We start from the raw sequence: 25,119 nt of genomic DNA, 5'->3' as shown, positions 1-25,119 counted from the left end.
TGCAAAGCAGCATGAGTGAATGAGACCCCCTAGGAGAAGTGGATGAAAAGGACAAGAAAAGCCAAGATAATAAAACTATAGTTAACACTGATGTTCTTAGTCTATATTATGTAAAACTTTAAATTTGACACTTCATAGATTTTTTTTTTTTTTTTTTTTTTAAGTGTATAAGCTTCACAAGTTTGTTTAGGTGAGGACTATATCATTGTCTCATTTATAATATCTCTTTAAAAATCCTGCTTTTCTCAAGGTTTTGTCTAAATTACTTGTATATTAAGAACTCTATATGAAAACAAAAATTTTATCTTTGGTCTCTGGTATAAAGGTGGAAACCTGTATAGTTTCCTAAGAACTTGTTGAATGAACATTCTAGGCTTGCAATACAGCATTCACTTTTCATATACGTAAAAGTTAGTTTCTAAAATTATTAAATTTACTTACTTTGCATTTTCCTGTTCTTCTTCAAGTGATTGCTCATGTCCATTCTACAATAGGTGGGCGTGCTCGCCATGTGCACGAGTGCTGGAAGTTTTTCCCCTAGCAGTACCTGTAGGGGAGCACCCTAGCGACCCCTGGAGTGGTGCCTCTATGATGCGGTATAAGGGGCACTCTGTGCTCCCCCCCACCCTCCGTTCCTTCCTGCTGCCAGTAAAGGTGCATCGGAACTGCTCTGCTCCAACTTGGCTGCAGCTTTCCTCTTGAACTCTTGTTCGTTCATAGTTAGTAGTACCTGTAGTTAAAGTAGTTTAGATGAGTGTTAGTTTAGTTTAGTGCGCCCAGGTTGGGGCATGCCCTGTGCTTTAAGTCGTGCGACACTTGCGGGCGGCCGCTGCCAGTGAGTGATCCGTACATGGACTGTTTACGCTGTCTGGGGGAAACCCATCTCAGCGATCGCTGCAAGATTTGCAGATTCTTCAAGCCTCAGACCAAGAAGGAAAGGGGCTCCAAGCCATTCTGATGGAGTTGGTGTTAACCCCGACTCCAGTGCGCCACTTTGAGTCGGCACTGAGTACCGCGGTGTCGGTGCGCAGCAACCCTTCGGTGCCTGGCACCGCTCTCCGTCTGTGGACCACGCCAAAAAGGGTAAGAGGAAGTCATCTCCACCGAGACACTAGAGCAAGACCGGGGGAGAGACTAGACCCACACTGGGCAGTTCTCGATCCCTGTCGGACTCCAGACCTCCGACTCGTGTTGAGTGGAGCAGCCCAGCCCACTCGATGCCGACCTCCCCGGATGTCTGGGTGCCCTCCACACCGGAGGCCCTGCAGGCAGCCCGGGACATTAAGTCTCTGCTGGTACCAGGGCACCATTGGCTCCCCAGTCCAGAGGCAAGCCACCACTTGGATCTCCGCAGTCACCACCTGGTCGGTACCGTGCGCAGTCTAGGCAATGTTCCGTTCGCCATTGACCCCCAGCAGGTTGTATGGCTGGGTCCCGCTGGCAGGGGTTCCAGGCACCACTCCGCCTCGAGTGACCGTAGACCTCGCGAGGGGAGCGGGCCCCGTCGAGACCGGGACAGACGCAAGCGGAGGTCCTAGTCTCCGGGAGACTATCATAGCCCGTCACGATACGGGCATCGACGCTGTTCCCGTTCTTGGTCTTGCTCCAGGACCCTGCTGTGGCACCGCTTCCGCAGTCCTAGGCATCAATCGCCGGCACCTCGCTGTCATGCATCTACCCATCAGAGCCAATCGCGGAGCAGCTGCTACCAGTGGTACTCCCACTCCTCTGCACTGGGATCACGGTCTTGTGGTTGGCACCGTTCCCGATGCCAGCGCTTCTCCCAGTCACGGGACGGTGGCAGGTCATATGCCAGCCCAGCCTCCCTTCAAAGTCGTCAGTCGATAGGACAGGCTGAACAGCCTGCTGCGCCGGTGCCACAACAGGTGCAGTTTCACTGGGCTCCTTGGCTGGCACCATTGTACCAAAGGGCCCCGTGGCCCCCGACGCAGCCACCGGTGGTGGCTCGCTTGGTGGCCAGAGCATTGGAAAGACAGTCGGCCTCCCTATTTCAGCCTCCCAGAAGGGAGTCGGTGGGGCATTGATCTCCGGTTCCGCGCCCGGAGAGCGACCAAGTGATGGGACCTCTGGCACCGGTGGGTACGCAGAGTACCACACCCCCATCCTCATCCTCCCCTGATGAGGCGATTACGGCCCCTCCTCCACCTGTTCCACAAGAGGACTCTAAGGCCCACCAGGAACTGTTGAAAAGGGTGGCATAGAGCCTCAACCTTCAAGACGAGGAGGTGGCGGAACCCTCGGACTCCCTCTTCAACGTCCTCTCGACCTCGCCACCGCGCAGGGTGGCCCTCCCACTCCATGAAGGGGTGGCAAAAATTTCAAACCCCTTGTGGCAAACCCCGGCTTCCTTGCCCCCCAATTTCTAAGAGGGCGGAATGGAAGTACTTTGTGCCCCCAAGGGGCATGAATACCTGTACACCCACCCTGCCCCCAACTCCCTGGTGGCCGAGTCGGTCAACCAGCCCCTACTCCAAAAAAATAAAGACTCAAGGAGGCTGGACTTATTTGGGAGAAATGTTTATTCATCCTCAAGTTTCCAGTTAAGGGTGGCAAACCATAAAGCCCTCCTGGGGCGGTATGATTTCAGTTTGTGGGGCTCTCTACCCAAATTCGAGGACTCCCTCTGGGAGTGTGACAAGAGGGAGTTCAAGGCTCTGGTGGAGGAGGGTACAGCGGCAGCTAAGGCAACCCTGCAGGCAGCGTCGGATGCTGTGGATACGGCTGCAAGGTCTGTGGCCTCTGAGGTGTCCCATGAGGAGGGTGCCATGGCTCCTGCTGTCTGGGATGTCCAGCGAGGCACAGAATTCCTTGCAGGACCTTCCGTTCGATGGCAAGGCCGTTTGCAGAACAGATGGACGTGAAATTGCACGGGCTGAAAGATTCCCACACAATGCTTAAGACACTTGGCCTCTATGTCCCGGCTCTGGCCAGGACCAAGTTTAAGCCTCAGCCGGCTCCGACCCAGGCCACCCACTCTAAATATGAGCCCCCTTATAAAAAGTTACGGGCCTATAAGAAACGCCCAAAGAGGCAGTCCCGTTCTGCCCCCCAGCTTGGGCCTTCCAAGGGCAAACAGGTGGGAAATCATCAGTTTTGACGGGATGCCCAGGAGCGACTTACCAGTTTATACCAGGGATCCACCCACAATAAAGCTTCCCTTCTCTAACTGGTTGTGTGCTTTTCTCCCAGAGTGGTCGTGGCTGACCTCGGACCGTTGGTCCTCAATACCGTCTCCTGGGGCTACACCCACCAGTTTACCTCTACCCCGCCCAACCACCCTCCATCCACATCCCTCCTAGGGGACCCCTCTCACGAGGCCCTGCTAGAGCAGGAGGTGGGGCGGCTCCTTGGCCTGGTGGTGCCAGCAGAGTTCAGACACAAGAGGTACTACCCCTGCTATTTCCTTATCCCGAAGGCCAAAGGGGGGCTCAGGCCCATTCTGGACCTGCGAGGCCTGAACCAGTACATGATAAAGCTCAAGTTTCGCATGGTCTCTCTGGCCTCCATCATCCCCTCCCTGGATCCCGGGGACTGGTACGCCGCCCTCGATCTGCAGGACACATACTTCCACATTCATATATTCAAGGGGCAGAGGCGCTTCCTCCCTTTCACGGTTGGGCAGGAGCACTACCAATTTACAGTCCTCCCATTTGGCCTGTCCACTGCTCCCAGGGTATTCACAAAGTGTATGTCTGTGGTGGCAGCCTACCTCAGATGTCGTGGGGTCCAGATCTTCCCCTATCTGGATGACTGGCTGGTCAAGGGCAGCTCCCGGTCACAGGGTGGGATCACGTGGCGCTCCTCCTGTCCACGTGCGTCACCCTGGGCCTGTTGATGAACGACACCAAGTCTACATTGGTCCCGGTACAGCGCGTTGAGTTTATCGGGGCAGTCCTGGACGTGACATCGGGCAGGGCCTCCCTCCCACCGGACAGATTTGAGACCCTGCAAGGGCTCATCGAAACAGTCACAAAGTTTCCCGTGACGACAGCCAGAGCGTCCCTCCAGCTCCTGGGTCACATATCAGCATGCACATACGTGGTTCGCCATGCTAGACTCAGAATGAGGCCCCTCCAGCTCTGGTTGGCCTTGGTGTTCTCCCAGTCCAGAGACAGGATGATCAAAGTCCTCACTGTGCCTGAACTGGTGATCTCCTCCCTACAATGGTGGTCCTCTCCAGGGAACATGCTGCACGGGGTCGCGTTCAGGGGCAGGCTCCCATCGGTGGAGCTGGTGTCTGACATGTTGGACCTGGGGTGGGGAGCCCAAGTGGGGAACATTCAGACCCAAGGTCTGTGGTCCGCACAGGACCTTGTCCTGCATATAAACATCAAGTCGCTCGGGGCAGTCTGGCTAGTATGCCTGGCCTTCCGCTCGCACCTGGAGGGCGGAGTGGTCAGGATTCTCACAGACAACATGGCCTCGATGTTTTACATCAACAGGCAAGGCGGGTCCTGCTCCTCTGCCAGGAAGCACTCAGGCTGTGTTACTTTTGTATAGCCCACGACATTTGCCTTCAAGCCCACCACTTGCCAGGCACCCGGAACTCGTGGGTGGCTCGCCTGAGTCGAGACTTCTCTTCTCAGCATGAGTGGATGCTACACCCAGAGGTGATGCACAGGATTTTCCAAGAGTGGGGAATTCCCCAGGTGGACCTGTTTGCGAGTCGGCAGAACCGCCCGTTCCACCCGCCGGTGCAGGGACACTCCCATGCTATGACTGGCCGATTCTTTAAGGGATTGGATCGTCTCTTCCCATAAGTTAGGCTCCCAGTCCCGCAGTGGGACCTGAACTTGGTGCTGGCCTGGTTGATGGGTCCTCCATTTGAGCGGCTAGCTATGTACTCCTGGTCACACCTCTAGCAGAAGGTAGCCTTCCTGATGGCGGTCACGTCAGCTAGGTGGGTCTCGGAGCTCAGCCCTGACCTCCGAAGCCCCTTACACGGTGTTCCATAGGGATAAGGTCCAGCTCCGACCACATCCTTCGTTCCTCCCCAAGGTGGTCTCCACCTACCCCATGGGTCAGGACATCTTCCTGCCGGTGCTCTGTCCCAAGCCCCAAGCGTCCAATGAGGAGCGCCGCCTCCACATGCTGGATGTGAGACGGACTCTGGCTTTTTACCTGGAATGGACAAAGCCGTTCAGGAAGTCCTCGCAGCTGTTTATCATCTCGGCTGAATGCATGAGAGGTCAGCTGATCTCCATTCAGCGGCTCTCCAACTGGATCACTTCATGTTTTCGTACCTGTTACTACCTGGCAGGAATCCCCCCGCTGCCGATTTGTGAGGGCACACTCAACTAGGGAGCAAGCCTCGTCCGCTGCCTTTTTAGCCCGTGTCCCCATTCAGGACATTTGTAGGGCTGCCACATGGCCTTCCGTTCACCTTGCATTATGCGATTGTCTCCCAAACCAGGGAGGATGCCGGGTTTGGCAGGGCTGTGCTCCATCCCGCGTGTCTGTGAACTCCTACCCATCTCCAACAGATATAACTTGGAATCCCCTATTTTGGAAGGCACATGAACAATCACTTGAAGAAAAGACAGTTACCTTTTCCGTCACTGGTGTTCTTCGAGATGTGTTGCTCATGTCCATTCCGCGTCCCACTCTCCTTCCCATCTGTTGGAGTTGTCTGGCAAGAAGGAACTGAGGGTGGGGGGAGCGTGCAGCGCCCCTTACACTGTGCCATAGAGGCGCCACTCCAGGGGTCGCTAGGGTGCTCCCCTACAGGTACTGCTAGGGGAAAAACTTCCAGCACTCGTGCACATGGCGAGCACGCACACCTATTGTAGAATGGACATGAGCAACACATCTCGAAGAATACCAGTTACGGAAAAATAAATAAATTTAAAAAGTAACTTTTTCTTTCTACTCAAAGGGTTTATTTGAACCGATGGACTTGGTGCCAATTGATTCAGCTAGGGGAGTGGCTCCTTTCCAAACACGCCTAGAAAGAAGTGTTAGTTTATGCAGTAAGAGGAAGAAAAGGATGCAGCGTTCTCTCCTTTGAACTTGTTTGATTCCTAGTCTTTGCTTTGTGTTTTTTGTCTTGCGGTAGTGCCTAGAGGCCCCAGTTGAGGATGAGACCCATTGTGGTACGCACTGTGCAAAATAGCAAAAAGATTATCCAAGCCCCAAGACCTTATAATTTAAATACAAGACAAAACACCAGGTGGATATGACATATAGTTGGCTTAGTATCAGAGGGGTAGCCGTGTTAGTCTGAATCTGTAAAAAGCAACAGGGGGTCCTGTGGCACCTTTAAGACTAACAGAAGTATTGGGAGCATAAGCTTTCGTGGGTAAGAACCTCACTTCTTCAGATGCATCTGAAGAAGTGAGGTTCTTACCCACGAAAGCTTATGCTCCCAATACTTCTGTTAGTCTTAAAGGTGCCACAGGACCCCCTGTTGCTTTTTATAGTTGGCTTAAGCACACGATAACACACTGATCATAATCATCAACTAATAAGCAGAAGTTACATCACTCCAGCTGCCTAATTGTCAAATGTTTTATCGGCATCATGGCAGAAGTATGGTAAGGAGAAATTTGAAGGACAATGCAGTGACTTTACAGGTAGCATGCATGAAAGAGTGAAGAGCTGATTCAAAAGTTTGATAAAGGAAATGGGGTTGGGGGAGGAGTGAGCATGGGGGTGGAGCAGGGCTGGAAGTTTGGTGCTTGCTTCCTGTGTGGGCTGGCCCAGGTCCCGCCGCGTGCCTCCCTGAATATTCCTTGGAGATGAGGGGGCCACAGTTTGGGGACCACTGCTCTACTCTTGTAGCCCAAGTATTTAAACTGTGACTCCGCATCTGTCTCATTCCCTAGACCCTATATTGTTTTCAAGCTAAGGCTTTGCCTAAACTGGAATTCCCCCCCATAATGACTAGAAGATATAGCTGCTAGCCACTAAAATTTTACATTTGATAGATACAGTACTAGCAGTTTCAGAGGCCCATAGAGGGCATGATCAATAGTGGATAAATATAGCATATGGGGGGCATTAGTTGCACTGCATTGTTAAATGATGAAGTCTTACTGAGGGCATTTTTAAAGCCGCAGGTAAATCTATCTATCTATCTATCTATCTATCTATCTATCTATCTATCTATCTATCATAGAACTGGAAGGGACCCTGAAAGGTCGTCGAGTCCAGCCCCCTGCCTTCACTAGCAGGACCAAGTACTGTTTTTGCCCCAGATCTCCCCCAATACATGTGCAGCGAGGGCCGTCTCTGTAGAGAGTCACAAGTGTACATATAGTTACTCCTGTGTGAACTCTATACAGGAGTATCTAGAGCAGGGGTCAGCAACCTTTCAGAAGTGATGTGCCGAGTCTTCATTTATTCACTCTAATTTATTTAAGGTTTCGCGTGCTAGTAATACATTTTAACGTTTTTAATATATATAAGTCTATAATATATAACTAAACTGTTGTATGTAAAGTAAATAAGGTTTTTAAAATGTTTAAGAAGCTTCATGTAAAATTAAATTAAAATGCAGAGCCCCCCGGACCGGTGGCCAGGACCTGGGCAGTGTGAGGGCCACTGAAAATCAGCTCGCATGCCGCAGGTTGCCTACCCCGATCTAGATGCATAGTCCTAATTATTTGCAGAATTACGCCCTGTGTACGTTGTGGTGCATGTTTGTGTTGCTAGCCACTCAAATATCAATCCATTACACATTGACACTAATCATGATTGAAAAATTCATATGAATAAAAATCCATTTGTATTGTGTAATATATAAATTGGATTTCACTGACACTGTTTTGCATAATTTTTCTGGGAGTGTTCCATTTTTGAATGTGTGGTATTAAACTAAGACGACTACTGACGTTAGAGCCATTCCAGCCACTTGGGTAAAGTGTCTTTCTGGTATATGTGTGATTCATCACTTGTGATGACTGTGTACTTTACACATGTTAGATCATGGCAGAGACGTTTTATTGTATAACTGTAGTACATACTACTTATAGGGTTAAAAATGTACAGGCTTATTTGAATTACAATATTTGAGTAGTCCACCTGCCAACAGAGAGAGCCATTTTTTTTAATCAGATGAAGCTATATTTTAAAATTCAAAGCCAGCAAAGAGGGGGGGGGGGGAGAAGGGAGAAACTGATAACATAATTGTCACTGAGTAGATGAGTAAGGAGTTACTCATAATTTTTTTTTTATCTCAAGGTTGCTGAACATGTTTCGATTTGCCCATTAAAAACAAGTCTGAACTCCATTTCAAAATAGGATTCTATTATCACGATTAAATTTATGATGCATAACCACCTTTATAGTTCCAACTGTCCCATAGATCTTTCTTTATGTTGTGGTAGTACCTAAGGGACAAGCCTGGCCCATTATGCTCTTCACTATACAAACATTATAAATGACACTCCCTTTCCCAAGCTATAGAATTCATTTGCTAAAACTGGTACAAAGGAATATTTGATCTTGAATTCTAAAACAGAAGTTTATTCTCATGCTAAAATCTCCTAGTTGAGGTCCATGATTACAATTCTGATAGTTCAGCTGACCAACATAAAAGCTAAATGAGGAACAATGTTAAACATTGTTGCTTATTTCTGTTGTGGTTCTCGTACACACTTTGCCCAGTGGCTTTTAATGGTGAGTTTCTGCTATGTACTGTGCTTTTAGTTCCAAAACTGCCCACTTTCCATCTGACAAAACATCCTCTTACCCTTGGAATTTCTTAAAATGACTCTCCATTTGCTGTGCCTACAATGGTCTATGTGAATGCTTACTGTGTTAATACATAACCTTTTTATTTCTCTAGTCTTTCTTGCTCTACTCTAATCTCTTTAGGGAATAACTTTCTATACATGAGGCACCTTGTCACCACTTCAGAAGTTAATTCCTTGAATGTCTATATGTAACATGATTGAAATAATTCATGCATAGAATCAAATTAATGCTGTCTGTGCTGCTATAGTTAGATTGGGAAACTTGGTTCTCTGACTTCTGAATCGCATCCACTTATCAGGAGTGAAAGGTGAACCAGTTGAATTGATATTTGTATCTACTGAATATGAGCAGAGTTTTGTTTTATTAAAAATGTCACTAGCATTAAAGAGTTGACATTCATGATGCACTCTAGCTGTAAGCTCTTCAAAAGAGTCTACTTCTGTGTATGGCATGTAGTCCAGAGAGGGGTCTAGTATTCTTCCATTTTAAATGTATGCTGACTGGAGTCTCAAGGTCACTGGCTGTAATACTACTTAGCACTTGTAGTGCTTTTAATAATAAGTGAACTCTGATAAAATTAATGAATATTCACAAAGCTCTGACAGGTAGTTTATCCCTGTTTTACAGATCTGTAAACTTAAACAGAAGTTGTGAATTGACCAAGGCTACAGAGTGAATTAGTGACAGAGGCATGATTAGAACATAGGACATTGTTTTCTACTGCTGCTCATACCAAGCGAGCATGCATGGTACCAGATAGTGTTGGACATTAGATTTCTCCCCCACCCCCAACACTACATCTGGTATGATTTATCCAGTTTGAAATTTTGGTATTAATGGATACTGTCAGTTAAGTTAAGCTTGCGTGCTTCTGTTAACTAATCCTAGTTTGGAATGTCAGGGACTGGAGACACCATTCTTTGTGAAGAATCTTTAACTCCGGAATAGTCTTCCCTTAAGCCGTGTCTACACTAGCAAGCTTACAGAGGCACAGCTATACCGATACAGCCATGCCACTGTAAGATCCCTCGTGTAGCCGCGTTATGCTGACGGGAGAGAGCATCTCCCACAACATAGTGCTACGCACATGAGCACTTATGCCAGCAAAACTTATGTTACTCGGGGTGTTTTCTTACACCCTTGAGCGACATAAGTTTTGCTGACATAAGTGGAAGTGTAGACATAGCCTTTGACTTACTGGACCTGATTCAAGGTTGTTCCTGTATTTATAGGTAAACCCTATTTTATTACCTTCAGTGTTAAATTACTTCCTTTAAATCTAAAATGTCGTGTGTGCTCTAGCCCAATAGGCTATTTCCCCATTATTTTTTGAAATCTCAGTTTTTAGGAAAGTTTTAGGTGTCCCCTGAGGCTTTTAAAATTGAGGTTTTCCTATATCAGGGTGTCTGGACGGATAGCGGGGAGAGATTTTTGGTTTGACTTCTAATTTGTGGTATTTTCACCCTGAGGCTTATATGGATGCCTTTGTATTTAAAAAAAAAAAAAAAGGGGGGGGGGGGGCAAACAAATAGCACAGTGGTTCCCAAACTGGGGTTCACGAACCCTCATGTTACAGGGAGTTCTTGGGGGGGGGGGGGGGCGGGGGGGAAATTCCCAAATGTCGGACAGAGCTGTCCATAGGGATTCTGGGCAGCATGGAGCCAGCAGTCCGGAGCCTTGGGGACTTCCAAGAGCTAAACAGATCAAAGCAAGCATATCTATCACACTGAGGAGATTTAAACTTCAAGACTCCTTTTACAAAATGGAAAGGGAGGTGGATATTTTTTGCTGTTTTTAAAATTAAATAGGCTGCTCATGTTTTTAAAATATTATGAAGAACAAGTTTAAGCTTTGTTGTAACGTGCAGTGTTTGCCTGGACTGCTCAAGACCTGAACGCTTGTGTAGGAGGAACTCTGAGTTGGCTTCTTAAATACCTTCATGCTGTTTCCCATCTGATATTCCTTGATGAAAATAAGGAGCCAGAGCCAGTATGTGGGGGCGATGAGGGTCATGTGTCGCCCCGGCATCCGCCCACCCCCCCCTTTTTCCAGTGGCCCCGTGGGCCCCCTACTTTTCCGACAGGGTCTCCCCCCGGGGTGGGCGGGGGCTTCACCCCCGCACCACTTTTTTTTTTTTTTTTTTTTTTTTTTCTACTGGCGCCTCTGATAGGAGCCTTGTCTTATAACAGGCTTAATCAAAAGTGAGACAAGCTACAAAAGTGAGATCTTGGAAGTGCTGCCGTTTTCATATTGTAATAATACTGTAATGATGATAGTGTGTAATAAGCATGTCATAAAAACAAATTTTATATTTCCACAATCACTTTTTATATTTATGCTGAGGTAAGGGAGAAAATCCATGGAACTATTCATTTTTAGAAGGGGGTTCATGAGACTTGACATTTCAGTGAAAGGGGTTCACAGGTTGTTAAAGTTTGGGAACTACTGAAATAGCATGAAATCCTTTTAACTTATGGTAATACTGTTATCTGAAAAAAGTGATTGTGCTTGGAATTTTGTATTTGAGGGTTCATGTTAGTGGTTCTCAAACTCTTTACCATCAAATTATATTTCTATCAGAGCAGACAAGCTCAGGTCATGCATTCAGATGCGTTTAATGTAAACTACAATGAAAACTTACCTAAAAGAATAAAAATAAAATAAAAATCTGTTATATATAGTTATAATAGCCTTCATCTTGACATGTTTGCTTGAGGTAAATGAGCTTGTTTTTGTGTGCACTATTTTTCTGGGGGGGTGGGGGGGGGGAATTGAAATTGAATAATGATCAAGCCAACAACCTAAAAACAGTGTTTTCAGGGGAGCTCTTGTCTATCTAGAACATAAGAACATTGCCAGAGGATGTTGTGAAGGCCAAGACTATAACAGGGTTCAAAAAAGAAGTAGATACATTAATGGAGGGTAGGTCCATCAATGGCCATTATCCAGGATTGGCAGGGATGGTGGCCCTAGCCCACCGGTTCTCAACCCATGGGCTGCATGCAACCCACTTAGCACACAATTGTGGCCTAGCTCAGCTGTGTGCAAAAGGCCAGCCCGCATGGCGGGGTCTGGGTTTCCGGCTGCGCAGCAGGGTCTAGGGCTACCTGGCCCCTGCAGCCCAGGTACTGCACATGTGGCCCACAGTGATAAATAAGTTGAGAAGCACTGCCCTAGCCTCTGTTTGCCAGAAGCTGGGAATGGGTGGCAAGGGTTGGATCACTTGACGAATACCTGCTCTGTTCATTTGTCCTGGGGTTCCTGGCATTAGCCACTGTCGAAAGATGGACAGTGGCCTGGGCTAGATGGACTTTTGGTCTGACCTAGTATGCCCCGTTCTTATGGTCAGTGGTTTAAAGTTGAAGCTAGACCATTTCAGACTGGCAATAAGGGGTACATTTTTACTAGTGAGAATAATTAACATTGGAACAGTTTACTAAGGGTTGTGATGGATTCTCCATCACTAGCCATTTTAAGTCAAGAGTGTATGGTTTTTCTACAAGATATGCCCTAGGAATTTCTTTGGGGAAGTTCTATGGCCTTGTAATATAAGAGGTCAGACTAGATGATCACAGTGCTCTCTTCTGGCCTTGGACTCCATGAAAATGTTCCTGCCCAAAAGGGACCAGCATCACTTTGCTGGCTGAGCACCCACAGTAGTGATTTTGAGTGGAGGAGGAGGAGGAGGAGGAGGAGGAGAGTATCCCCGTTTATAGTGTCGAAGCTACAGTTGCCACCAGCAGCCTGGGGCATCACTGGACAGGAAACCTTGATCAGATCCTGCTGCCCTGCTTAGATGAATGAGACACGCCAAATGGAACTGGAACAGGCATACAGGAAATAGAAAATGCCATACAGCATTTTACCTTTTCTTCATTTCAAGACTGTAAATTAAAGAGACAAGTTTCAAATCCTACAGAACCACTGTACCTATTTTGAACTACAGTTTCCCCTCTCATGGAGTGGTAGATTATTACAGAAGGGAACGTTTATCTGCTAAAGGATCTGTCCAACACACTACTTGCTCTTTTCCCCTCTACAGCACTGTTAAGACCTTAACTGCACAATGGACACAATAAACCACTTTTTAACTTACCCTGCACTTTGAGGAGCACATGGTTCACGTGTTGTCACTGATGATATTGCGTTTCTTTGAAGTGAAGAAAAATAGAAAATTTATTTTCATGAAATGAAAATGTGGACATGCTGTTTCGGTAGTGGTCTCCCTAATACCATGTACAATGGTAAATATGTATTTACTTTTGATAGTCCCATTTATTCAACTAAGACTTGTATTTGCCCTTTTTATCATAGCGTTACACCTGCTAGCTCATATTCTGTTGGTTATCTATAATTCCTAAATCCTTTTCGAAGCCACTGCTTGCTAGAGTACGATTCCCCTATCCCTCTTCCTCAATTTTTCTATTTAATATGATTCCCCTCACTTTAATTACAGATAGAAATATTTGCCAAGATTTTTGAGTGAGATTAGTAATTTTTGGGTGCCCAATTTAGATGTTTTAAAACAGCCTGCTTTTCAGAAAATGTTAAGTATCCGCCATCCAAAAAAAAGACTCCATGAAGGTGTCTCAACCTGGACATCCCAAATGACTAGATACAGCAGAAAGTGTGTTTATACTCTTGTCAACTTCATCATTGAAGCAAGAGCATCACTAAAGTTATAAGCACATATCTAACAGATTTGTGTTTGTTTTCAGCTGGCTCTGCAGAAGAACGGAAGGTATTTTATACATCTAAAGATTCTATTTAATTTAAAAATGAAATTTAAAAAATACATATTTTTACTACATATAATTAAAAAATACATATTTAAATACAAAAGCTCACATAGCAAAAAGTTCTGGCTACAGCACCACACTATCCAGTAATTTAGTTACAAGCAAAACCAATTAAAGTATTACACAACTATATTGTAGAGCAGCACCATTTGTATAAAATGGTACACTAACGTGGCACACTTAAGATCAGGGCCAGAGAAGTATTGTGCTATCATGTTTCCCTTGATGTATACCATTGACTTTAAGCCTAAGGATCCTTCAAAATGTGAAACACATTTTTGTTGTTCGCTGATCTCTTCACTTGGAAAGGAGCTGTGTCTTTAAGAAATCTGAAGTGTGCTGTGTTTTGCCTTCCAATGAAGTGCTCACTCATTTGAATCAGAATAAGTAATAAACGTTGCACAGCAAGATTTGCATTTTAGTTTGTGGGGATGAAAACTGGCTGTTAATCCCGTCTGTATGTACCAAATCATAGTAAATACCTTTTACAATTATAGTACTTGTGGATAATCACTCATGCAATTTGCACAGCAGAAAAGAAGACTGCTGGACTGAATATTCATACATGAGCTGAATGGGTCATACATATTGTCTAATAATGCATGTGTAAGTCCAAAGATCAGTACAGAGCCCTTAAATTGTGAACCTACATTAAAAATGATACCCTCTGTTCTCTTTAAGGAGCTTGTACTGCTTTTTATTCCTGATAATACTGAAGAGCCAATACAGCTTACACTGAGTGATGTAGATTCTGTTCCTCCTATCTGTCATCAGAATTGTTTGCTTGATTCCTGTTAGTTGCATACTGAGAGTACAATTTCAATACAGTGAAATTAAACAGATATAACTTGGCTAATGGAGCTTGCAGAACTTTCATTGTGCGAGAAGGAGAGAACCTAATTTGACTCTCAGAGCCCAGGCTTAATTTGCAGGGCTAGCAGTTTGGAGCTGTGAGGATTTTTTTTAACATGCAAACTGGAATACATGGGACTTAGGTAGTTTTGTCTCAAACAGATTACTGGTGTAAACTACCTCTATTGCTCTATGTAAAGCATCCATCTCATTTAACACAAGAATAAAAATCCAATCCTTCCATAATACAGGCAAATATTAATGTAGGATTGCAATTTAACTAAATGTTCTACAGTCATGAACTAGTGTAGGAAGAAATTTGTGTATCTGTTTATGTACTCCTATCAGTTACTTTTAACATCTCAAAGTTAGCTATTCTTGACTAGTCAGAGGGCTAGTCAGATCATGAAACAAAATTTATGATCCTATAGTCCATTTTTTAGAGTTGCTGTTCAGAGTATAACTACAATTTAGGAGTATGCAACATTTTTGTAACCTTATGTGGAATTCTTTATTTACTATTTTCAAATGCACAAAAAGATACTAAGCACATCACAGAAACAAGTAAGGACTCATATCTGCTCTATAGAATTTACACAACAGGTGATGTCATGTTGTGGCTCACTGATGGATAGAAAGAGGGGAGGCAAGGGCTAGGGGGTTGAGACAGTAAAACATGTTCCTATCCTGGCAGTTCTGTTATGTCAAGCTTTTTTATTACCATTTTACTTCTCACAGGCAATAAGGCAGGAATGAGCGGATAAAACAAAATTCAGATAATAAATTGGATAAATCAGCCCAGATAGCACTACTTACAAAGAATCTGTTAAAACACATTCATTAGCAATGGATACAGCAGTTAGATATGTAGATATCCAAATGTGCTTGCAAAACAATCAAAGAACCTGAATATGTATAGTTCTGCATGATCCAATTGCATGTAATTACAAATTAGCAAGGTCATGTACTATTAAGTGATCATTAAGCATGCAACAGTTAGCATCATAAAGCAAAATTATGAGTCTCAGGTGTTAAAGTGATATCCACTTGGTAACATCTTCCCACATCTCTCCTTTGTGATCCTCCTACTTCCTAAAAAGAATGGTGCTAATTTATGTCTGCACATATTTGAGCTAAATGTATATACAATTTTAGGTTGAAGAGTAGTAGAGTTAAATTCTGACAACTTGGATCGACAATAATAATGAGCAAATCTCATAAGAGTAAAGCATAATTAATCCCTCACCGAGGTCTTGCTTCTGTTTAAAGGGATAGTGTCAGGTCAACTTTGGCCTATAAATTTCACTAAACAGATTACATGACCTGAGACTAACAGAAGTATTTATATATTTAAAAAAAATAAATATCAAGTTTTTTAACTAACCCCGCCACCCACCTCCTAGTTCCGTGCTGTGTTTACAACACAAACTTTGCAGCTCTGGGAAGCTGTAAGTGAAATGACTCCATTTTAACTTTTTTTTTTTTTTTTTTTTTAAACTATGTATTTGTATGTGATGTAAGTGGTTGTCAAACTTGCCCCATGTCCTCTAAAACATTGGTTGTATCTGGTTTGAGCTGTGGTGTGTATGTGGGGGTTTTTTTTGTTTGTTTTTTGTTTTTTTGGGTCAGTGATTGTCTTAGAAGTGTGCAATTATTTTCCACTGGAACTACTTTTGTAGTGGTGAGAAAGTGGTTGTGTTGATATTTTTAAGGAATCATTTTCTGTGGTACCCCGAAACTCTACTTCCCCTTTTTATTTCTTATGTTGCAACTTATTGATCTCTGTATCAATCCAACTTTGCAATGAATCCCTTTATCAACACAGATTCAAAGATGTTGGCTGCTTTATTTCTTCTCAATCTGGTTTGGATCCGAGGTAGTGGTATAACTGGAATAATTCATAGAAATCTGATGTTTGAAGTTTGTATTGTCTCAATTTCTCAAATGTCCGGTCTTTGTAAGAACTGATCTAAGTAAAATATTTAACTAGGAAAAACAAACGTCTGTGAGACAAGGGGCAGTCACAGATTTTTTTTAAGACAAGACTATCATAATCGTTCCTTCTGGCTGACCTCTTGCACAACACAGGCCAGAGAATTTCGTTCAATAATTTCTACTTTAAGACCATAACGCCTGGTTGAGGTAGAGCATATCTCTTAGAAAGATCTCCAATCTTCATTTAAAAGACTTCAAGTGATGGAGAATCCATCAGACCTTGAATCATCCTTGTAGCTCTTTTCAGAACTCTTTCCAGTTTAACATCCTTTTTGAATTGTGAATTCCAGATCTGGGTAGTGTAGTCCAGTAAATCTTACTAATTCTATACATAGAGGTAATGCCAGCTCCCTATTCCTATTCTCTGTCCCCCATCTGCTACATTCAATGGCCATGTTAGAGCCCTTTTAGCCATTTCATTGCACTATGAGCTCATGCTCTGTTGGTTATCTACTATGACTAAGGCTAAGATTTTGTCATGGTTATTTTTAGTAAAAGTCACGGACGGGTCATGGGCAATAAACAAAAATTCACAGAAGCTGTGACCTGTCTGTGACTTTTGCTGCTGCGGCTCCATGGTTTCCCCTGCCACTGTGGTGGTTGGGAGATGTGCCAGTGGCAGCTGGAAGCTGCAAGGGGGGCCCCCTTCGCCCATGGCGGTTGGGAGCTGCAGAGTGACCATATTTCCCAAAGAGAAAATGGGACACTCCTAGTCGCTCACCCGAGGCATCCCTGAGGCTGTCTCCCGTCACTGGAATCCTGAGGAGGGCCCCCTCAGGAGTCTGTCACCTGTCACTGGAATCTTGCAGGGGGTCCCCTGTCGCTTGTCGCTGCTGTCATCTGTCCCTGGAACTCTGCCAGGGCCCCTCTGGCTACCAGCTGAAGATTCCCGCAGCCCCTGTGGTTGAAGCAGAGAATGTCATGGAGTCTCTGGCAGTCACGGATTCCGTAACATAAACGTAGCCTTAACCATGACCTCCAGATTCTTTTTACAGTCATCCATTGTGTTCGTGTTACCTACGTTCAAGTTTGGGATATCCAAAATATACCGTATATTGGCTCAGGAGGCCTTCGAGTACAGGTTTAAATATTTCTAAATAGGGAATTTTTAGTTGAGGTGTTCTGAATACAGTGTTTTCCTTTATAGAGTTTTTGATGAATGCTGATTTTCTGTATAAATGTAGGACAAAAGATGACTGTTACACACATCATCACGCTTCACTACACCTGAGGAATCTGAAATCAAGCAAAGTAAATGTTACCAGGCAGAGATAAATGAAAAAAGTAATCAAAAGAGCACAGGTAATGAGAAGTAAACTTAGGGTACGTCTACACTGCCGGCCGATCGGCGGGCAGTGATCGATCTATCAGGGATCAATTTATCGCATCTAGTGTAGACATGATAAATCGATCCCCGATCACTCTGCCATCGACTCCTGTACTCCACCATGGCGAGAGGCGGAAGCGGAGTCGACAGGGGAGCGGCGGCAGTCGACCCCACGCCGTGAGGATGCAAGGTAAGTCGACCTAAGATACGTCGACTTCAGCTACGCTATTCTCGTAGCTGAAGTTGTGTATCTTAGGGTATGTCTACAGTACGAAATTAGGTAGAATTTATAGAAGCCGGTTTTATAGAAATCGGTTGTATACAGCCGATTGTGTGTGTCCCCACATAAAATGCTCTATTCTAGTCCGCGGACCGCGTCCACAGTACCGAGGCTAGCGTCGACTTCCGGAGCATTGCACTATGGGTAGCTATCCCACAGTTCCCGCAGTCTCCGCCGCCCATTGGAATTCTGGGTTGAGATCCCAATGCCTGAATGATGCAAAACAGTGTCGCGGGGGGTTCTGGGTACATGTCGTCAGGCCCCTCCCCCTCCGTCAGAGCAACGGCAGACAATAGATTCGCGCCTTTTTACTTGGGTTACCTGTGCAGACAACATACCACGGCAAGCATGGAGCCCGCTCAGCTCAGCTCACCGTCACCATATGTCATCTGGGTGCCGGCAGACGTGGTACTGCATTGCTATACAGCAGCAGCAGCTAACTGCCTTTTGGCGGTAGATGGTGCAGCATGACTGGTAGCCTTCATCGGCGATCTGGGTGCTGGCAGCCGTAGGGCTGCATTGCACCAGCCCCTTGCCTTTTGCCTTTTGGCAGTAGATGGTGTATTACGACTGGTAACCGTCGTCGTCGTACAGCAGTGTCTGGAACTCCGTATGTCCCCCAGTCTCCCATCCCCCCAGTCATATTCTGCTGCCTTCACAATGACGATGATGGCTATCAGTCGAAGTATGCCATTTTCTGCCAAGCGCCCAGTATTTTCTGCTAAGCACCCAGAAGAGGCCGAGGGCGATCTGGGTGCTGGTAGACGTGGGGCTGGCAGACGTGGGGCTGCATTGCACACAGTAGCAGCCCCTTGCCTTTTGGTAGAAGATGGTATATTACGATGGGTATCCATCATCATTATATTGCAGTGGCTGTCGATCAGGGGCACCTGGGCAGACATGCTCAGTCCTAGCGAACAGTCTTGACGACGATGATGGCTATCAATCGTAGTATGCTATTTTCTGCCAAGCGCCCAGTATTTTCTGCCAAGCACCCAGAAGATGCCGAGGGCTATCAGTCATGCTGCACCGTTGTCTGCCAGCTTAAGATGTAAAAAATAGATTTGTTCTATATTCATTTGCTTCCTCCTCCCTCCGTGAAATCAACAGCCTGCTAAACCCAGGGTTTTGAGTTCAATCTTTGGGGGGGCCATTCTGTGTGACAGTTGTTTGTGTTTCTCCCTGATGCACAGCCACCTTTGTTGATTTTAATTCCCTGTACCTGTACGCCATGTCGTCACTCGCCCCTCCCTCCCTCCCTCCCTCCCTCCGTCAGATAGTAGTTTCGCGCCTTTTTTCAGACCAGACGCCATAGCTAGCACTGGGATCATGGAGCCCGCTCAGATCACCGCGGCAATTATGAGCACTATGAACACCATGCGCATTGTCCTGGAGTATATGCAGAGCCAGGACATGCCAAAGCAAAACCAGGACCAGCCGAGGAGGCGATTGCAGCGCGGCGACGAGAGTGATGAGGAAATTGACATGGACATAGACCTCTCACAAGGCACAGGCCCCAGCAATGTGGAAATCATGGTGTTACTGGGGCAGATTCATGCCGTGGAATGCCGATTCTGGGCCCGGGAAACAAGCACAGACTGGTGGGACCGCATCGTGCTGCAGGTGTGGGACGATTCCCAGTGGCTGCGAAACTTTCGCATGCGTAAGGGCACTTTCATGGAACTTTGTGACTTGCTTTCCCCTGCCCTGAAGCACCAGAATACCAGGATGAGAGCAGCCCTCACAGTTGAGAAGCGAGTGGCGATAGCCCTGTGGAAGCTTGCAACGCCAGACAGCTACCGGTCAGTCGGGAATCAATTTGGAGTGGGCAAATCTACTGTGGGGGCTGCTGTGATCCAAGTTGCCAGGGCAATGAAAGACCTGGTGATATCAAGGGTAGTGGGAAACGTGCAGGTCATAGTGGATGGCTTTGCTGCAATGGGATTCCCAAACTGTGGTGGGGCGATAGACGGAACCCATATCCCTATCTTGTCACCGGAGCACCAAGCCAAGAAGAGAGAGACCAGGGTGTGTGGGTTGATCACAGGATGATGATGATGAGCTACCAATGTGATGGAGCTGTGAAAAAGGCAAATGCGATCCTAGGATGTATCAGGTGAGGAATTTCCAATAGAGATAAAGAAGTATTAATGCCATTGTATAGGGCAGGGGTCGGCAACCTTTCAAAAGTGGTGTGCCGAGTCTTCATTTATTCACTCTAATTTAAGGTTTCGCGTGCCGGTAATACATTTTAACGTTTTTAGAAGGTCTCTCTCTATAAGTCTATAAACTATTGTTGTATGTAAAGTAAACAAGTTTTTTAAAATGTTTAAGAAGCTTCATTTAAAATTAAATTAAAATGCAGATCTTATCAGTTTAGTGCAGTGGTTTTTAACCTGGGGTGCACGCACCCCCTGGGGCAGGGCCGGTGCAAGGATATTTTGCGCCCTAGGCGAAACTTCCACCTCCCCTCCCCTTGGTTCATTGAGGGGCAAATCCCGACGAGCCTTTATAGACCCCAGCGGCCAGCCGTGTCCAGGGGCTGCTCCCCAGACCAGGTTCCCCGCCCCGTGAACTCCCCTAGAGGGTGCACAGCCCCCCCTGCGAGCCCTGCCCACCCCACCCCGGCGGCCCCCGCCCCGAGTCCACTCGCTGGCTTTGCTGGGCTTGGGCCGCTGCAGCAGCTCGGCAGGGAGGAGCCGCCTTCCGGAGGCACCGTAGAGCCAGAGTGTCCCGCTAGCGGGGAGCTGCCGCGCCCCTCCTGCGCAGGCTGCAGCCCGCCCCCCCCCCCCCGGGGGCTCCTGCAGGCTGCAGCAGATGCATGCGGGCACCAGCCCCCATGCGCCCCCCCCGGCTTCCTCCTCACCTAGGGTTACCATATTTCAACAATCAAAAGAGAGGATGGGGGGGAACCCCGCCCCCATCCACTCCCTCCCACCTCCTGACTGCCCCCCTCAGAACCTCCAACCCCCCCCCCCCGCTCCTTGTCCCCTGACTGCATCCAGCGCCCCACCTCCTACCTAAGCCTCCCTGTTCCTTGTCCCCTGACTGCCCTGACCCTTATCCACACCCCGACAGGGACTCCCACGCCCCATCCAACTACTCCCCGCCCTCTGACAGGATCCCCAGAACTTCCAACCCTCCCCATGCTCCCTGACTGCCCCCCAGGACTCCCCTTACCATGCCCATGCCAGTCAGACGCTGGCTCCACGTGGAGGCAAAACACGCTGCTGCGCGCACAGCCCCTCCCCCGCAGAGTGCTCAGGCAGCGCGAGGGGGGGAGCTCTGGGAGGGGCAGCGGCGGGGGCTCAGACTTCCGGGAGCCGCAGAACCTGAGCGCGGTGAGGGAGAAGCCGGGGGGTGCGCCTGCCCGGGCTGCGGCCCAGTGGCCCCCCCCGGGGGGGAGGCTCCTGCAGCGGTTGCATGCGGGCAGTGGTCCCCGTGCGCCCCCCGGCTCCCCCCTCACCGCGCTTGGGCTCTGCGGCTCCCGGGCATGTGAGCTGCCACCGCCCCTCCCGGAGCAGGATCAGGGCCCCGCGCCCCAGCGGCGGCTCACACACCCGGGAGCCGCAGAGCCTGAGTGCGGTGAGAGGGGAGCCGGGGGGCGCGCTTGCTGCCGGTCTGGGGTCCCGATCACCGGCCCCACTCAGCCTCCTGCCGGCCTGGGGTTCTGTTCACTCAGCCGGCTGCGGGCTGAGCGGCGCCGGCAGCCGGGACCCTGGCTGGCAGCCGCATGCCAGGCAAAATCAGCTCGCGTGCCGCAGGTTGCCGACCCCTGGTATAGGGCACTGGTAAGATCTCATGTGGAATACCATGTACAATTCTGGTCACCCATCTTTAAGAAAGATGAATTCAAACTGGAACAGGTGCAGAGAATAGCTACGAGAATGATCAGGAGAATAGGCTCTATTTTATGAGAGGAGACTGGAAGAGGTTGGCTTGTTTAGCCCAGTGATTCTCAACCTTTCTAGACTACTGTACCCCTTTCAGGAGTCTGATTTGTCTTGCATACCCCAAGTTTCACCACATTTAAAAACTATTTTCTTACAAAATCAGACATAAAAATACAAAAATGTGGCAGCACACTATTACTGAAAAACTGCTTATTTTTCTCATTTTTACCATATAATTATAAAATAAATCAACTGGAATATAAATATTGTACTTACATTTCAGTGTATAGTGTGTATATAGAGCAGTATAAACAAGTAATTGTGTGTATGAATTTTAATTTTTACTGACTTTGCTAATACTTTTTATGTAGCCTGCTGTAAAATTAGGCAAATATCTAGATGAGTTGATGTACCCCCTCCAGTGTGTTCTGGGGTGTGGTTTTTGCTGGTCTTCCTCTGAAGCAAAAGGCTGGAAATCGGACACTGGATGGGGTGGAGCAGTGCTCTGAGGGGGTACCGAGCATGCTTCGCTGGCTGGTTCTTGCTCACATGATCAGGGCCTAACTGATCACCATATGTGGGGTCAGGAAGGAATGCTTCTCCCGATAAAATTGGCAGTGACCTTGGAGGTTTTTCACCTTCCTCTGCAGCATAGGGTGACCAGATAGCAACTGTGAAAAAATGGGACGGGGTGGAGGGTAATAGGCGCCTATATAAGAAAAAGTCCCAAAAAACAGGACTGTCCCTTTAAAAACGGGACATCTCGTCACCCTACTGCAGCATGAAGTGCAGGTCACTTGCTGGGATTATCTGGGTATATCTCTCTTCATGAATTCCCTGATACTGATGTCAGTTATTGATGCATCTTGATCCCTCCTGTCCCTCTGCTTGTGACACATAATAGTTTAGTTTCCTGTGGGCTATAATACTTTGGTCTAATTTTGGTTGTTGGGTTTAGTATACAGGTGCTGGGTGGTGGTGGTGGCCTGTAATATGCAGAAGGTCAGATTAGATGATCTGATGGTCCCTTCTGGCCTTAAACTTTTACTCTGTGACATTGGAACAACTTGCTAAGGGTTGTGGCAATTTTCCATCACTGGCAATTTTAAAAAAAAAATTGCCTTTTTTTTTTTTTTAAATGCTATAGTTCAAATTAATTAATTCAGGGAGGTCCTACAGTCTTTGTTTTTATACAAAAGGTCTTATCTATGTAATAGTCATTTTCAAAGTCACCTGCTTTCTTGCCTTCCACTAAGCTAAAGACATTGTGTGGTTACAAAGGTTATTGAAGCATTTAGCATCTCACTCAGTTTTATGCTCTGGGGGTTGATAAGACTGCTTTTGTTTCCATAGGTACCTCAACACACAGTTTATTAAGAAGAACAAATTAACTGAAGCTGATCTTCAGTATGGCTATGGAGGTGTGGATATAAGTGAACCACTGATGGAAATAGGAGAGGTAAGTACCTCTGAAAGTAGATGTAAGAGGTAACCATAAACTCTACATAAAAACAGATCTTATAATTCAACTGTGTTCTTTTAAATGTTGATTTTTAAAATTTAAAATTGTGTACAACCTAAAAATATATAGCTTGACTTTCAGTGGGAGTATTGAGCACCTTGGAAAATCAGGTTAAAAAGTTTTATAGAGGACTTGTCGGTTCCTTATCTGAAAAGCAAAATTAAATAAGGTACAACCTGGGGGTGGGAGAAACACATGTAGGTGTGGATCTGTGTAAATATTGTTGATAAAGCATATCTGGGATTTGTCAAACAAAAGAATTGAGAATGGAAACAAATATTGGGAAGGATGTTAATTCCTGCCCAAATCTCGCTTCAGTTTGGATTTTTAAACTGCATTTACTATGGGATAAGTTTTCTGTGATGTTTGTATCTTTACAGCTAGCACTTGATATGTGGAGAAAATTAATGATTGAGCCACTGCAGGCCATCCTCATTCGAATGCTCCTCCGAGAAATCAAAAAGTGAGTGCTTGTTTGTTTTCTATTAGTTACAGTGTTTTTAATCTGGTCTAAATTTTTTTTTTTTTTGTTTGTAATTGTTTGCTTGGAGAGGCCTGTGAATTCATTGGACTTCAGCTAAGCTGCTTTCTTATTTTAGTATAAACCAACTCTGACCGTGCTGCTATTACCTCATTAATGTGCCAGAAGCTTTAGTTGTCGAAAATATAAACACTTCTGTTGCGATTTACTTGTGCAGAAAGAGAACCCGAGTTGAAAAATTTAATTCTCTATAGTTAGGCCTGGAAGAATTTGATTATTGTTATTTATTTGAAATTCAGTTAATATCAATTTTTATTTTTAAGCTTTTTTTAATTTATTTTTTTCCTATTTAAAAAAATTTCCAGTTTCACACTGGGGTTACAGGGGGCTACCTGTGTGGATACAGGACTGATGACACTGGATCCCTGCAGCTGTGAGATGTGCAGAAAGCTGTCATCTTGGCAGTGCAGAGCAGAAGCTCCTGGGGGAGGCCACCCCCTTGCTGCATGGCTCCTGCCTGGGGATGGCCCCCACACTCCCAGCTGGTGTGTGAGTGAATGGGACCATGATAGTGGGGCTGTAGAGAGTTCCCTGCGCCGCTATGGGGCTGGATTCCTGTAGGCACAAAGTAGGTGGGACATCGTGCTTGCCGACTGTTACCAATGGATATTTTTTTTCCATCTGTTTCAGTGTGTCAGGTGAAATAGATGTTTACTAAGGACTAACAGTTCAAATCAAATCCTGCCAAGCCTAACTATAATCCAGAGGGAATGTTCTTTAGTACCTAAGACTTGAGACTAGAACTCTTGTTTCTCTTCCTACTTCTAATGCTGAGTTGAAGAGAAACCTTGAGCTAGACACAGTGTTTGTGTCTCCCTTTATATATCTGGTTGGGGATTTTTACCTACTGCACATAAGGAAGTGTGTTGTGAAGGTTAATATTTCTATACTGGTTGAATATAGTGAAATGAAGCACTTTGTAATTGCTTTATAGCATACTCGTAATGATTCATATTTCATTTCTACTCCTTTCAACTGGATTTTATGAAAATGTGTTAAGGACTGATATTACATCCTTCTGAAACATTACTTCCGAAGCCTGTAATCTACCTAATAATGTTTAGAGCTGCCTAAGACCACTTCTTTTGGAGCCAATGTGGACAGTGATTCAAGGATAAATTGGGTGTTAAGTAACGATAATCATATCTTAACTCTTTTGAGTCTGGTGAACAAGGGACATAAGCATATACCA

General features: G+C 46.1%; 1 protein-coding gene across 1 annotated transcript in view; it reads left to right on the top strand.

Annotated features, from left to right (window-relative positions):
* The window catches only part of CUL2 (cullin 2), a 98,086-nt gene that overhangs the window by 16,475 nt on the left and 56,492 nt on the right, over positions 1-25,119 (top strand). The window contains exons 5-6 of the mRNA XM_065398175.1: positions 23,218-23,323; positions 23,767-23,849. Of these exons, the coding sequence (XP_065254247.1) occupies positions 23,218-23,323; positions 23,767-23,849 (189 nt within the window). The remainder of the gene's footprint in view (positions 1-23,217; positions 23,324-23,766; positions 23,850-25,119) is intronic.

Source organism: Emys orbicularis, chromosome 2 (assembly GCF_028017835.1).
Source record: "Emys orbicularis isolate rEmyOrb1 chromosome 2, rEmyOrb1.hap1, whole genome shotgun sequence".
NCBI lineage: Eukaryota > Metazoa > Chordata > Testudines > Emydidae > Emys > Emys orbicularis.
Note: the sequence above shows the minus strand (reverse complement) of the source record. Positions and strands in the feature narration are given on the sequence as shown.